At 41.1% G+C, this 14,834-nt stretch overlaps 1 protein-coding gene across 1 annotated transcript in view; it reads right to left on the reverse strand.

Annotated features, from left to right (window-relative positions):
• Window positions 1-14,834, reverse strand: part of spen (spen family transcriptional repressor) — a 46,146-nt gene that overhangs the window by 15,896 nt on the left and 15,416 nt on the right. The window contains exons 5-9 of the mRNA XM_039011501.1: window positions 4,151-4,311; window positions 3,152-3,352; window positions 1,240-1,391; window positions 998-1,123; window positions 746-859 (exon numbers count right to left, since the gene is read on the reverse strand). Of these exons, the coding sequence (XP_038867429.1) occupies window positions 746-859; window positions 998-1,123; window positions 1,240-1,391; window positions 3,152-3,352; window positions 4,151-4,311 (754 nt within the window). The remainder of the gene's footprint in view (window positions 1-745; window positions 860-997; window positions 1,124-1,239; window positions 1,392-3,151; window positions 3,353-4,150; window positions 4,312-14,834) is intronic.

The following is a 14,834-nucleotide window of genomic DNA, read 5'->3' on the forward strand; positions in this document are numbered from 1 at the left end:
CTGTGGATATAGAAACTTTGGTACCGGTTTCCTCCAGCATCTTCACAAGGTCCTTTGCTGTTGTTCTGGGATTGATTTGCACTTTTCGCACCAAAGTACATTCATCTCTAGGAGACAGAACGTGTCTCCTTCCGGAGCGGTATGACAGCTGCGTGGTCCCATGGTGTTTATACTTGCGTACTATTGTTTGTACAGATGAACGTGGTATCTTCAGGCGTTTGGAAATTGCTGAACCAGACTTGAGGTCTACAATTAAATTTTCTGAGGTCTTGGCCGATTTCTTTTGATTTTCCCATGATGTCAAGCAAAGAGGCACAGAGTTTGAAGGTAGGCCTTGAAATACATCCACAGGTACACCTCCAATTGACTCAAATGATGTCAATTAGCCTATCAGAAGCTTCTAAAGCCATGACATCATTTTCTGGAATTTTTCAAGCTGTATAAAGGCACAGTCAACTTAGTTTATGTAAACTTCTGACCCACTGGAATTGTGATACAGTGAATTATAAGTGAAATAATCTGTCTGTAAACAATTGTTGGAAAAATTACTTGTGACATGCACAAAGTAGATGTCCTAACAGACTTGCCAAAACTATAGTTTTTTTACAAGAAATTTGTGGAGTGGTTGCGAAACGAGTTTTAATGACTCCAACTATGCATGCATGCATATCTATATACATATATATAATGACATGGGGATGTGTCACAAGAGAAAGGCTTTAACAGGAATAAGGAGCAGGCTTACCTTGATAACATGTCCATAACGACAGAAATGACGAGTGAGATACTGCTCTGTGATGTTGGAGGCTAAACCATCCAACCAAACACAAGTTGTGGGCATACTTTTTCCAAATCCAAGCTGTAGAAAGATGGAGAATTAACATGTCAACAATATTATCCTGTTGACATCACTCCAGTCAACCATCAACAACAAAAAATCTCAGTTGTACATTCAAAAGATGTGTTTCGTGAAATTCCAGTTTTATGCTCTTCTCACCTTTAGCCTATTGTTGCCGAGGTACTCTCCATCCATCTGCTTTATGGCCTTACAGACACTGGTAATGTCACTGTACTGTAGAAAGGCATACTGAGGGGCACCATTAACTTTCTTGATGTCAATATCCTATGTGAATGGAAAGAAAGGCAACACTGCATTAAGAGAGGCAGTGTCGAATTAGGAAACGTGTTCCTCATAAAATCTAATTTGCAGCATGCAGATTCATAATGTATTTCACTTACCACTATCTCCCCAAAGCGCTGAAAGATATTGAGCAGATCATGGTAGCTGGTGGTCTTTTCCAGGTTGCCAATAAACAGAGTCCGTGTGGCTTTGGGGTGAAACTCGTCTATCCTCTCATCCAGAGGCCGGAACTCATTCTCGCTTTCAGTCTCTGAAAAGAGAAATGCATGTTTTCATGAACCTATACAAATCTTTAAAATATACAGTGGGGAGAACAAGTATTTGATACACTGCCGATTTTGCAGGTTTCCCTACTTACAAAGCATGTAGAGGTCTGTAATTTTTATCATAGGTACACTTCAACTGTGAGAGACGGAATCAAAAATCCAGAAAATCACATTCTATGATTTTTAAGTAATTAATTTGCATTTTATTGCATGACATAAGTATTTGATCACCTACCAACCAGTAAGAATTCCGGATCTCACAGACCTGTTAGTTTTTCTTTAAGAAGCCCTCCTGTTCTCCACTCATTACCTGTATTAACTGTACCTGTTTGAACTCGTTACCTGTATAAAAGACACCTGTCCACACACTCAATCAAACAGACTCCAACCTCTCCACAATGGCCAAGACCAGAGAGCTGTGTAAGGACATCAGGGATAAAATTGTAGACCTGCACAAGGCTGGGATGGGCTACAGGACAATAGGCAAGCAGCTTGGTGAGAAGGCAAAAACTGTTGGCGCAATTATTAGAAAATGGAAGAAGTTCAAGATGACGGTCAATCAGCCTCGGTCTGGGGCTCCATGCAAGATCTCACCTCGTGGGGCATCAATAATCATGAGGAAGGTGAGGGATCAGCCCAGAACTACACGGCAGGACCTGGTCAATGACCTGAAGAGAGCTGGGACCACAGTCTCAAAGAAAACCATTAGTAACACTACGCCGTCATGGATTAAAATCCTGGAGCGCACGCAAGGACCCCCTGCTCAAGCCAGTGCATGTCCAGGCCCGTCTGAAGTTTGCCAATGACCAGCTGGATGATCCAGAGGAGGAATGGGAGAAGGTCATGTGGTCTGATGAGACAAAAATAGAGCTTTTTGGTCTAAACTCCACTCGCCGTGTTTGGAGGAAGAAGAAGGATGAGTACAACCCCAAGAACACCATCCCAACCGTGAAGCATGGAGGTGGAAACATCATTCTTTGGGGATGCTTTTCTGCAGAGGGGACAGGACGACTGCACCGTATTGAGGGGAGGATGGATGGGGCCATGTATCGCGAGATCTTGGCCAACAACCTCCTTCCCTCAGTAAGAGCATTGAAGATGGGTCGTGGCTGGGTCTTCCAGCATGACAACGACCCGAAACACACAGCCAGGGCAACTAAGGACTGGCTCCGTAAGAAGCATCTCAAGGTCCTGGAGTGGCCTAGCCAGTCTCCAGACCTGAACCCAATAGAAAATCTTTGGAGGGAGCTGAAAGTCCGTATTGCCCAGCGACAGCCCCGAAACCTGAAGGATCTGGAGAAGGTCTGTATGGAGGAGTGGGCCAAAATCCCTGCTGCAGTGTGTGCAAACCTGGTCAAGAACTACAGGAAACGTATGATCTCTGTAATTGCAAACAAAGGTTTCTGTACCAAATATTAAGTTTTGCTTTTCTGATGTATCAAAAACTTATGTCATGCAATAAAATGCAAATTAATTACTTAAAAATCATACAATGTGATTTTCTGGATTTTTGTTTTAGATTCCGTCTCTCACAGTTGAAGTGTACCTATGATAAAAATGACAGACCTCTACATGCTTTGTAAGTAGTAAAACCTGCAAAATCGGCAGTGTATCAAATACTTGTTCTCCCCACTGTATATATTATATTTTTTTACATAATCTTAATAGAACCCAGAGATTTTCCTGGTCAGGTTACATGGTTAGGAAAAACTCAAGCCCCTTTATATACCAGTTGTGGACGCACCAGGGCCGTTCCAGGCAATGACCTCAATTTGCATGCCAAAAAACAGCTTCCCCTTTGATGCAGCCAGGGCCTTTTCCTGGTCCTCCTGCTGGCGAAAGAACACTAGTCCATAGCGCTCTTCTAAAGCTCCATGGATTTGCACAGACGTCACCTTCCCATACTTCTTGAACTCATGGAACAGGCCATCCTTTAGACTTGTATCTGAAAGCAGAGGAGGGAACAAATGCTAAAATAAATGTTGACTTAATACCTTCAGGTGCATACAGAGTGACTAATTCTTATCTGCAGTACAAAAATCAACAATGTAATTAAGTCAACAAATTATATTAATACCAAAACCTAACGGTGTATTGCCCAAATGTAGCGTGGAGTAGATAATGTATGGTATAAACACAGCAGCAGTGGTGTAAACTACTAAAGTAAAAATATTTTAAAGTACTTTTACATTTTTGGGTGGTATCTTGCCTAGTTAAATAAAATATGAAATAAAAATGTCATTTTTGGGGGTATTTGTACTTCACTATTTATATTTTTGACAACTTTTACATTCCTAAAGAAAATAATGTCGTTTTACTCCATACATTTTTCCTGACACACAAAAGTATCCGGTACAATTTGAATGCTTAGCAGAACAGGAAAATGGTCCAATTGACGCACTTATCAAGAAAACATCCCTGGTCAGCCCTACTACCTCTGATCTGGCAGACTCACTAAACACAAATGCTTCATTTATAAATTACGTCTGTGTGGCCCTGGCTATCCGTACATTTTTAAAACAAGAAAATGAAGCCGTCTGGTTTCCTTAATATAAGGAATTTTAAATGATTTATACTTTTGATACTTATGTATATTTAAAACCAAATACTTTTAGAGAAGTAGTATTTTACTGGGTGACTTAAATTATACTTTAGTAATTTTCTATTAAGGTAACTTTACTTTAAGTATGACCTTTGGGTACTTTTTCCCTCCACTGCACAGCTGAAGGGGTCAAATCCTCACCTGTAGAACGCACAGGAAGATTCTGGACCTTGACACCAAAGCTTTTTCGAGGCTCATCCTTGTCAAGGGCAGATAAAGGCAGAGATAAAGGTGCAGGGATGGCAGCAGACTGAACTGAACGTGCTGGGGAGCCATCACTTGAACAACTGCTGGAATCACTGCTGCCAAAGAGGAACACAGAGGCTTAATGAAAAATAGATTAGTGTGCACAGAACCTCATACATCCGTCATAAGAGGAGCAAATCACTGTAAAGAACTGATGACTCAGATATTGTGTGCTTTTGTCTGAAATTTACATTTAAAAGACATCTCTATGCACAAAGATATTGATATAGCTCACAGATGCGATATAATGGATTGGCGATGATTCCGATATATACGGGTGATTCTCATGAAACCAGTTTTAACAATGGCAGTAACAAATTGAGTTTCGAAAACTGATGCATCTGCAACAATCAACTATCATTCTGAAGACTAAGATGCCTAGTTTATGGCACAGTGTTTTATTTTACATAAATTGTAATTTTTTTACCGAAATGAGCCCAATTAAATTTTCGGGTAACTTTATAAAATGTTCAATAAAACCACTGTTACAACTATTGAATATATATTTTTTGTAAAACATCAAATAAAATTGTATTAGTCACATGCGCCGAATACAACAGGTGTAAATTTTACAGTGAAATGCTTACTTACGATCCCCTAACCAACAATGCAGTTAAAAAAAATACAGATAAGAATAATAAATAAAAGTAATTAAAGAGCAGCAGCTAAATAACAATAGCAATACCATATACAGGGGGGTACTGGTACAAAGTCAATGTGTGTGGGCACCGGTTAGTTGAGGTAGTATGTACATATAGGTAGGGTTATTGAAGTGACTATGCATAGATGATAACAACAGAGAGCAGAAGCAGTGTAAAACAAAAAGAGGGGGAGGGGGCAATGCAAATAGTCTGGGTAGTCATTTGATTAGGTGTTCAGGAATGTTATGGCTTGGGGTTAGAAGCTGTTTAGAAGCCTCTTGGATCTAGACTTGGCGCTCCGGTACCGCTTGCCGTGCGGTAGCAGAGAGAACAGTCTGACTGGAGTCTTGGAATATTTTTAGGGCCTTCCTCTGACACCGCCTGGTATAGAGGTCCTGGGTGGCAGGAAGCTTGGCCCCAGTGATGGACTGGGCCGTTCGCACTACCCTCTGTAGTGCCTTGCGGTCGGAGGCCGAACAGTTGCCATAACAGGCAGTGAAGCAACCAGTCAGGATGCTCTCGATGGTGCAGCTGTAGAACTTTTTGAGGATCTGAGGACCCATGCCAAATCTTTTCAGTCTCCTGAAGGGGAATAGGTTTTGTTGTGCTCTCTTCACGACTGTCTTGGTGTACTCGGACCATGTTAGTTTGTAAGTGATGTGGACACCAAGGAACTTGAAGCTCTCCACCTGCTCCACTGCAGCCCTGTCGAAGAGAATCCGCGGTCATTTTTCCTGTAGTCCACAATCATCTCCTTTGTCTTGAACCCGTAGGAGAAATTGTTGTCCTGGCACCACACGGCCAGGTCTCTGACCTCCTCCCTATAGGCTGCCTCTGACTGTGGTGGTGTGTAAAAAGGTGGTATGTCAATTTAGAAATGCATCTAAAATACCTTAGAATAACACAACCACATCCTAACACCAATTACCTGTAAAGACCTTGGAGAAATTACTATTATTGAAAAAAAATTGTCCACTTTTGAAAACACATGCACGTAATTACAGTATTTATGATTATGCTAAAGAGTATTTTAAACAATTGCATTAAGATCATTGATTTTAGTATTTTGTAAAGCATTTGGGATTTACAAATGTACAGTTTTTCAATGGCAAACAATGCAACACTAATTTCCGAAAACTGCTCATCATTACCGTAATAAAACAATATTTAATATCACGAAAAGTCAAATGTATACTTTAGGAATTTTGGATGAATCTGATAGTGTCCCTTTTGTTCTTTATCAAAAATGTGTACATAAAAATAGCATACATACAGTTGAAGTCGGAAGTTTACATACATACAACATATTTAAACTCAGTTTCACAATTCCTGACATTTAATCCTAGTAAAAATTCCCTGTCTTAGGTCAGTTAGGATCACCATCTTATTTTAAGAATGTGAAATGTCAGAATAATATTAAAGATAATTATTTATTTAATCACATTCCCAGTGGGTCAGAAGTTTGCATACACTCAATTAGTATTTGGTAGCTTTGCATTTAAATTGTTTAACTTGGGTCAAACGTTTTGGGTAAGCTCCCACAAGCTTCCCACAGTAGGTTGGGTGAATTTTGGCCCATTCCTCCTGACAGAGCTGGTGTAACGGAGTCAGGTTTGTAGGCCTCCTTGCTCACACACACTTTTTCAGTTCTGCCCACAAATTTTCTATAGGATTGAGGTCAGGGCTTTGTGATGGCCACTCCAATACCTTGACTTTGTTGTCCTTAAGCCATTTTGCCACAACATTGGAAGTATGCTTGGCGTTATTGGCCATTTGGAAGACCCATTTGCGACCAAGCTTTAACTTCCTGACTGATGTCTTGAGATGTTGCTTCAATATATCCACATAATTTTCCTACCTCATGATGCCATCTATTTTGTGAAGGGCACCAGTCCCTCCTGTAGCAAAGCACCCCTACAACAGGATGCTGCCACCCCCATGCTTCACGGTTGGGATGGTGTTCCCTCGGCTTGCAAGCCTCCCCCTTTTTCCTTCCAAACATAACAATGGTCATTATGGCCAAACAGTTCTATTTTTGTTTCATCAGACCAGAGGACATTTCTCCAAAAAGTACGATCTTCGTCCCCATGTGCAGTTGCAAACCATAGTCTGGCTTTTTTATGGCGGTTTTGGGGCAGTGGCTTCTTTCTTGCTGAGCGGCCTTTCAGGTTATGTTGAAATAGGACTTGTTTTACTGTGGATATAGATACTTTTGTACCCGTTTCCTCCAGCATCTTCACAAGGTCCTTTGCTGTTGTTCTGGAATCGATTTGCACTTTTCGCACCAAAGTACGTTCATCTCTAGGAGGCAGAATGCGTCTGCTTCCTGAGCGGTATGACGGCTGTGTGGTCCTATGGTGTTTATACTTGCGTACTATTGTTTGTACAGATGAACGTGGTACCTTCAGTCGTTGGGAAATTGCTCCCAAGGATGAACCAGACTTGTGGAGGTCTACAATTCTTTATCTGAGATCTTTGTTTCCCACTTTTTTGGACTTCGACAACTGTTGTGGTAATGAGAGTGTTTGTATTGATAGTTGTGGAAATTGTGGTTAAATGCATAATATCTGATCAATAAACATAACAATTATGAAAGATAACTACAGATGCTAATCTTATTGATCCAAGAGGAATTATGGTGTAGAATCAATTTTTTTGGTAAAACATTTTTTGGCAAGTGCCAGTTGTGAGAATCACCCAGTACACTCAACAACAATCATGTTGAACAAACTTCTATATGAAGTTGGAAATAATGAAGGTTACCCTAGCATAAAGGAATATGTAATACCATTACCTGTCTTTGAGTGGCACTGTTCTCACAATTCATACAAATGGAATCAAATCTGTTGAGATTGTTTATTTCTATTTATATGTTGAAGCAGAATATTCTGTACATCTGTTCCCCGTGTTGGTGAATATATGAGTTATCCATGAGTGCATTCAGCAGATCGTGCCCATATGGATTTGAATCATATCACCATGACTAACAACCAAGGTTTGAGAGCAGCTGAGAACTACAAAAGATCACAAGTGCATAGATTCCAATTTTAGAAAACAAATGACTCACAGGTAGATGACAAAACGGAAAGACACTGGCTTTTGTAGAGCAAATAGAGAGCAATTTTGAAATTACACTGCTTGTGTTGTTAGATGGAATAATATATTTTATAACAGAAGTAACAGAAAGGGAGCAAAAAAAAGGAAATGTTTTAGAAAATAAATATGAGCCGCAATCCTCAAATGTAATAAAACAATTACTTTCGTATTTTCATTGTACAGTTCTACCATTCCATTTCAATCTCTTGTGAGATGGTAATTTATTTTGCTTTGCTAAACTATGCTAAAAAAACATTTTATATCACAGTGTACTGTCCCACAGTGGTAAACATGACCAATAGATATGTTCACACTTGCAATAGACATTTCATAAGCCGTGCATCCCTTTAGTAGTACACCCCACTATTCTCATGCCCTTCTCAATTTTCCAGCCTTCCCTCTGCTATTTGTTTGCCTCTGCTCCTCCTCCTTCCCTCAGACACTCCCATAAGTGCTGCTTATGGAGTCTGGCCTGTGGTAGTGGGCAAGGAGCCAGCAGTGGCTAGAAATATCCAGTTCTAACTGGATCTCACGGAGGGGGGGGGGGGGGGGCATTACCCATACACAGAGGTGGGCAGTGAGAAAATACACCAGCAGTCTCCAAAAATTCCCTGTAGCATTTCTTCCTGAAACCACCAAGCATGTCAAACTGCACAGTCTGTTGTGTCAGATCGCAATGCTCTCAAATAACCAATGAAACTGCTTAAATTATAGAACCTACTTATTCTTGCATATTTTCACTGTCATACCATAGCAATTTACTTTTTGAAGCCGGTTGTTGGAATTTGTCGTCACATTTATACCAGATTTCCAAGGAGTTACTTCGGCTCAAGATTAATGGGGCTTTAAATTCTAGCCCCCTCAAATTCAAAGCTGGACCTTTATTTTTATCCCTGTTTCATTGCCTGCCCCTCTTCCATTTAAAGGGGTATCAACCAGATTCCTTCTCCAATGGCTTCCTCAGGCTGTGACCAGGCTTTAGACATAGTTTCGGGCTTTAATTTTGAAAAATGAGCGAGATTTTTCAAAACGAGTCAGGTGTCCTTTGATTAGTTCCTGCGCGCGAGAGGGGTAGCTCGACATTTTCTTTCTCTCTTTTATTGAATAGGTTACCGTCCGGTTGAAATATTATCGATTATGTATGTTAAAAACAACCTGAGGATTGTTAATAAAAAACGTTTGACATGTTTATACAAACATTACAGATACTGTTTGGAATTTGTCTGCCTTTCAGGACCTTTCAGCATGTGGTTTTCTGACCATAACGCGCAACCCAAATGGCGTTCTTTTGTTATAAAACTAATATTTATTGAACAAAAAGAAAATTTATTGTGTAACTGGGAGTCTCGTGAGTGCAAACATCCGAAGATTATCAAAGGTAAGCGATTAATTTTATTGCTTTTCTGACTTTCGTGACTAAGCTAATATAAGGCTAGCTGTTCTAGCATTGATTGATACACTCACAAACGCTTGGATTGCTTTCGCTGTAAAGCATATTTTCAAAATATGACACGATAGGTGGATTAACAACAACCTAAGCTGTGTTTTGGTATATTTCACTTGTGATTCCATGATTATAAATATTTTTAGTATTATTTTTGAATTTGGCGCTCTGCAATTCAGTGGTTGTTTAGGAAAATGATCCCGGTAATGGGATCCGTAGCGTCAAGAAGTTAAAGGAATACTTCGGGATTTTGGCAAATTAGGCCCTTAATCTACTTCCACAGAGTAAAATGAATTTATATATACCATCTATATGTCTCTGCATCCAGTATGAAGGAAGTTGGAGGTAGTTTCATGCTAGCAGATACTATAGACTTCCAGTCATTGCGCCAGCGCGAGTTAGCATTTGCCCTAGCGCTAGTGAGCATTTGCCCTAGCGCTAGTGAGCATTTGCCCTAGTGCTAGTGAGCAACTTCCTTCTATCTGCACAATACACATAAAAATGGTATCCACGAGTTCATCTGACTCTGGGGAAGTAGATAAAGGTCCTCATAGCCAAAATCCTGAAGTATCCCTTTAACCTCCAAGGGATCAGTCACACCCCCCCCCCCCCGCTGGACGGTTGAGCTAACGTAGGCTAATGTGATTAGCATGAGGTTGTAAGTAACAAAAACATTTCCCAGGACATATACATATCTGATATGGGCAGAAAGTTTAAATTCTTGTTAATCTAACTGCACTGTCCAAGTTACAGTAGCTATTACAATGAATAGAATACCATGCTATTGTTTGAGAGCGCACAATTATGAACTCGAAAATGTATTAATAAACCAATTAGGCACATTTGGGGAGTCTTGATACAACATTTTGAACATATATGCAATGGTTCATTGGCGCAGCAGGTAGCCTAGTGGTGAGCGTTGGACAAGTAACCAAAAGATGGAAGATCGAATGCCCGAGCTGACAAGGTAAAAATCTGTCGTTCTGCCCCTGAACAAGGCAGTTAACCCACTGTTCATAGGCCGTCATTGAAAATAAGAATTTGTTCTTAATTAACTTGCCTAGTTAAATAAAGGTTAAATAAAACACTTAAAAAAACAAAAATCAGTCTAAAACTTTGCACACACTGCTGCCAAAATCAAAATTGCGCCTGGCCTGGAATAATACATTATGGCCTTTCTCTTGCATTTCAAAGAAGGTACAAAGAAATTAAATTAAAAAACATGTTTTTTTTCTTTGTATGATCTTTTACTAGATCTAAATGTGTTATATTCAACTACATTAACTTCACATTTCCAAACTTCAACGTGTTTCCTTTCAAACGGTATCAAGAATATGCATATCCTTGCTTCAGGTCCTGAGCTACAGGCAGTTAGATTTGGGTATGTCATTTTAGGTGAAAATTGGGGGGGGAAAGGGTCCGATCCTTAGCATAATTGAGATAATTAAATGAAGTTGGAAAATGTGTGCTATTTTGGCCTCACCCAGGCCTCCTTTAAAACTCTATAACGTTTAATCTTTAAGTGCTACAAAGCACAAGTTGGTGTCATATAAAGCTTTACTGCTTGCTCTGTAATATGAGTAGTATTTTGATTTCAATTTTTTTCCCCCCACCTTTATTTAATAACCAGGTAGACTAGTTGAGAACAAGTTCTCATTTACAACTGCGACCTGGCCAAGAATAAAGCGAAGCAGTTCGACACATACAACAACATAGTTACACATGGAATAAACAAAACATAGTCAATAATACAGTTGAAGAAAATCTATATACAATGTGTGCAAATGAGGTAAGATAAGGGAGGTAAGGCAATAAATAGGCCACCATGGCGAAGTAATTACAACATACCAATTAGACACTGGAGTGATTGATGTGCAGAAGATGAATGTGCAAGTAGAGATACTGGGGTGCAAAGGAGCAAGACAAATAAATACATATAGTATGGGGATGAGGTAGTTGGATGGGCTATGTACAGGTGCAGTGAACTGTGAGCTACTCTGACAGCTGGAGCTTAAAGCTAGTGAGGGAGATATGAGTCTCCAGCTTCAGTGATTTTTGCAGTTCGTTCCAGTCATTGGCAGCAGAGAATTGTAAGGAAAGGCGGCCGAAGAAGGAATTGGCTTTGGGGGTGACCAGTGAAGTATACCTGCTGGAGCGCGTGCTACGGGTGGGTGCTGCTATGGTGACCAGTGAGCTGAGATAAGGCGGGGCTTTACCTAGCAGAGACTTGTAGATGACCTGGAGCCAGCCACAGAGAATCACCAGCAGCAAGAGCAACCTCATTGATGTATACAGAGAGGAGTCGGCCCGAGAATTGAACCCTGTGGCACCCCCATAGAGACTGTCAGAGGATTGGACAACAGGCCCTCCGATTTGACACACTGAACTCTATCAGAGAAGTAGTTGGTGAACCAGGAAAGGCAGTCATTTGAGAAACCAAGACTGTTTAGTCTGCCGATAAGAATGCAGTGATTGACAGAGTCGAAAGCCTTGGCCAGGTCGATGAATACGGCTGCACAGTAATGTCTCTTATCGATGGCGGTTATGATATCGTTTAGGACCTTGAGTGTGGCTGAGATGCACCCATGACCAGCTCTGAAATCAGATTGCATAGCGGAGAAGGTACAGTGGGATTCGAAATGGTTGGTAATCTGTTTAACTTGGCTTTCGAAGACCTTAGAAAGGCAGGGTAGTATAGATACAGGTCTGTAGCAGTTTGGGTCTAGAGTGTCTCCTCCTTTGAAGAGGGTGATGACCGCGGCAGCTGTCCAATCTTTGGGGATCTCAGACGATACGAAAGAGAGGTTGAACAGGCTAGTAATAGGGGTTGCAACAATTTCGGCTGATCATTTTAAAAAGAGAGGGTCCAGATTGTCTAGCCCGGTTGATTTGTAGGAGTCGAAATTTTGCAGCTCTTTCAGAACATCGGCTATCTGGATTTGGGTGACGGAGAATGGTGGAGGCTTGGGCGAGCGGTGCCGGGCAGTTGACCAGGGTAGGGGTAGCCAGGTGGAAAGCATGGCCAGCCGTAGAAAATTGCTTCTTGAAATTATCAATTATAGTGGATTTATCGGTGGTGACAGTGTTTCCTAGCCTCAGTGCACTGGGCAGCTGGGAGGAGGTGCTCTTATTCTCCATGGACTTCAGTGTCCCAGAACTTTTTTTTGAGTTTGCACATTTCAATAGCACATTTCTTAAAAATGTATGAATATTGAAAATATACCATTTTGATTTGGGTAGTTTTTCTATATATTGTCGAACATAATATACTCTACGCGCATGTAAAAGTTCCAGAGTGGGATCTCTACCTTTAAAGTTATGATCCAATTTTTAAGCATTGCCAACAGCGTGAATGTAAAAATGGATTAAAAATTGTCACCCTCTGCTAGTGATTTGCAGGATGTGCAGGTGTAAAAGGAGGGCTGTGATTGTTTACATTGTCTACTATGCCAATTTCGGCCCACTCGGGAACTTTGATATGCCATTAGAATATATTATGTAAAAAAACATTTTTTTAAACAAATTGACAAATCAAATTGTTTAATTTCAATTCAAGTTTTATATATGAATTCATTAATGTAAGAAAATGGTTATTGAAATCAAAATACTACTCATAATGCAGTATAAGCTGTAACGATTCATATGACACCAACTTTTGCTTTGTAGCTTTTACAGATACCGATGAAGTCATAAAGGAGGCCTTGGTAAGGCCAAAATGGCACAAATATTCCTACTTAAATGAATGTCTCAATTATGCTTTAAGATACAAATGTCAAATATATGTAAACAATCCTCTCTCTAAAGGACCCTTCTATAGATCACATTTTATGAAAATCAAAAAAAATGTATGGTCTTGTTCTGTTCTAGTTTCATAAGGAATCACCCATAACTAAACTCAGCATAAAAAAAGAAACGTCCCTTTATCAGGACCCTGTCTTTCGAAGATAATTCGTAATAATCCAAATAACTTCACAGATCTTCATTGTAAAGGGGTTAAACACTGTTTCCCATGCTAGTTCAATGAACCATAAACAATTAATGAACATGCACCTGTGGAACGGTCGTTAAGACACTAACAGCTTACAGACGGTAGGCAATTAAGGTCACAGTCATGAAAACTTAGGACACTAAAGAGCCCTTTCTATTGACTCTGAAAAGACCAAAAGAAAGATGCCCAGGGTCCCTGCTCATCTGCGTGAACGTGCCTTAGGCATGCTGCAAGGAGGCATGAGGACTACAGATGTGGCCAAGGCAATAAATTGCAATGTTCGTACTGTGAGACGCCTAAGACAGCGCTACAGGGAGACAGGATGGACAGCTGATTGTCCTCGCAGTGGCAGACCACGTGTAACAACACCTGCACAGGATCGGTACATCTGAGCATCAGACCGGCGGGACTGGTACAGGACGGCAACAACAACTGCCCGAGTTACACCAGGAACGCACAATCCCTTCATCAGTGCTCAGACTGTCCGCAATAGGCTGAGAGAGGCTGGACTGAGGGTTTGTAGGCCTGTTGTAAGACAGGTCCTCTCCAGACATCACCGGCAACAACGTCGCCTATGGGCACAAACCCACCGTCGCTGGACCAGACAGAACTAGCAAAAAGTGCTCTTCACTGACGAGTCACGGTTTTGTCTCACCAGGGGTGATGGTCGGATTTGCGTTTATCGTCGAAGGAATGAGCGTTACACCGAGGCCTGTACTCTGGAGCGGGATCGATTTGGAGGTGGAGGGTCCATCATGGTCTGGGGCGGTGTGTCACAGCATCATCGGACTGAGCTTGTTGTCATTGCAGGCAATCTCAACGCTGTGCATTACAGGGAAGACATCCTCCTCCCTCATGTGGTACCCTTCCTGCAGGCTCATCCTGACATGACCCTCCAGCATGACAATGCCACCAGACATACTGCTCGTTCTGTGCGTGATTTCCTGAAAGACAGGGATGTCAGTGTTCTGCCATGGCCAGCGAAGAGCCCGGATCTCAATCCCATTGAGCACATCTGGGACCTGTTGGATTGGAGGGTGAGGGTCCCCCCAGAAATGTCCGGGAACTTGCAGGTGCCTTGGTGGAAGAGTGGGGTAACATCTCACAGCAAGAACTGGAAAACCTGGTGCAGTCCATGAGGTGGAGATGCACTGCAGTACTTAATGCAGCTGGTGGCCACACCATATACTGACTGTTACTTTTGATTTTGACCTCCCCGTTGTTCCCGGGACACATTATTCCATTTCTGTTAGTCACATCTGTGGAACTTGTTCAGTTTAATGTCTCAGTTGTTGAATCTTGTTATGTTCATACAAATATGTACACATGTTAAGTTTGTTGAAAATAAATGCAGTTGACAGTGAAAGGACGTTTCTTTTTTTGCTGAGTTTAGGTTGCATTTTGAGGTTA

The sequence above is a fragment of the Salvelinus namaycush genome, chromosome 16, assembly GCF_016432855.1.
Source record: "Salvelinus namaycush isolate Seneca chromosome 16, SaNama_1.0, whole genome shotgun sequence".
Taxonomy (NCBI): Eukaryota; Metazoa; Chordata; class Actinopteri; order Salmoniformes; family Salmonidae; genus Salvelinus; species Salvelinus namaycush.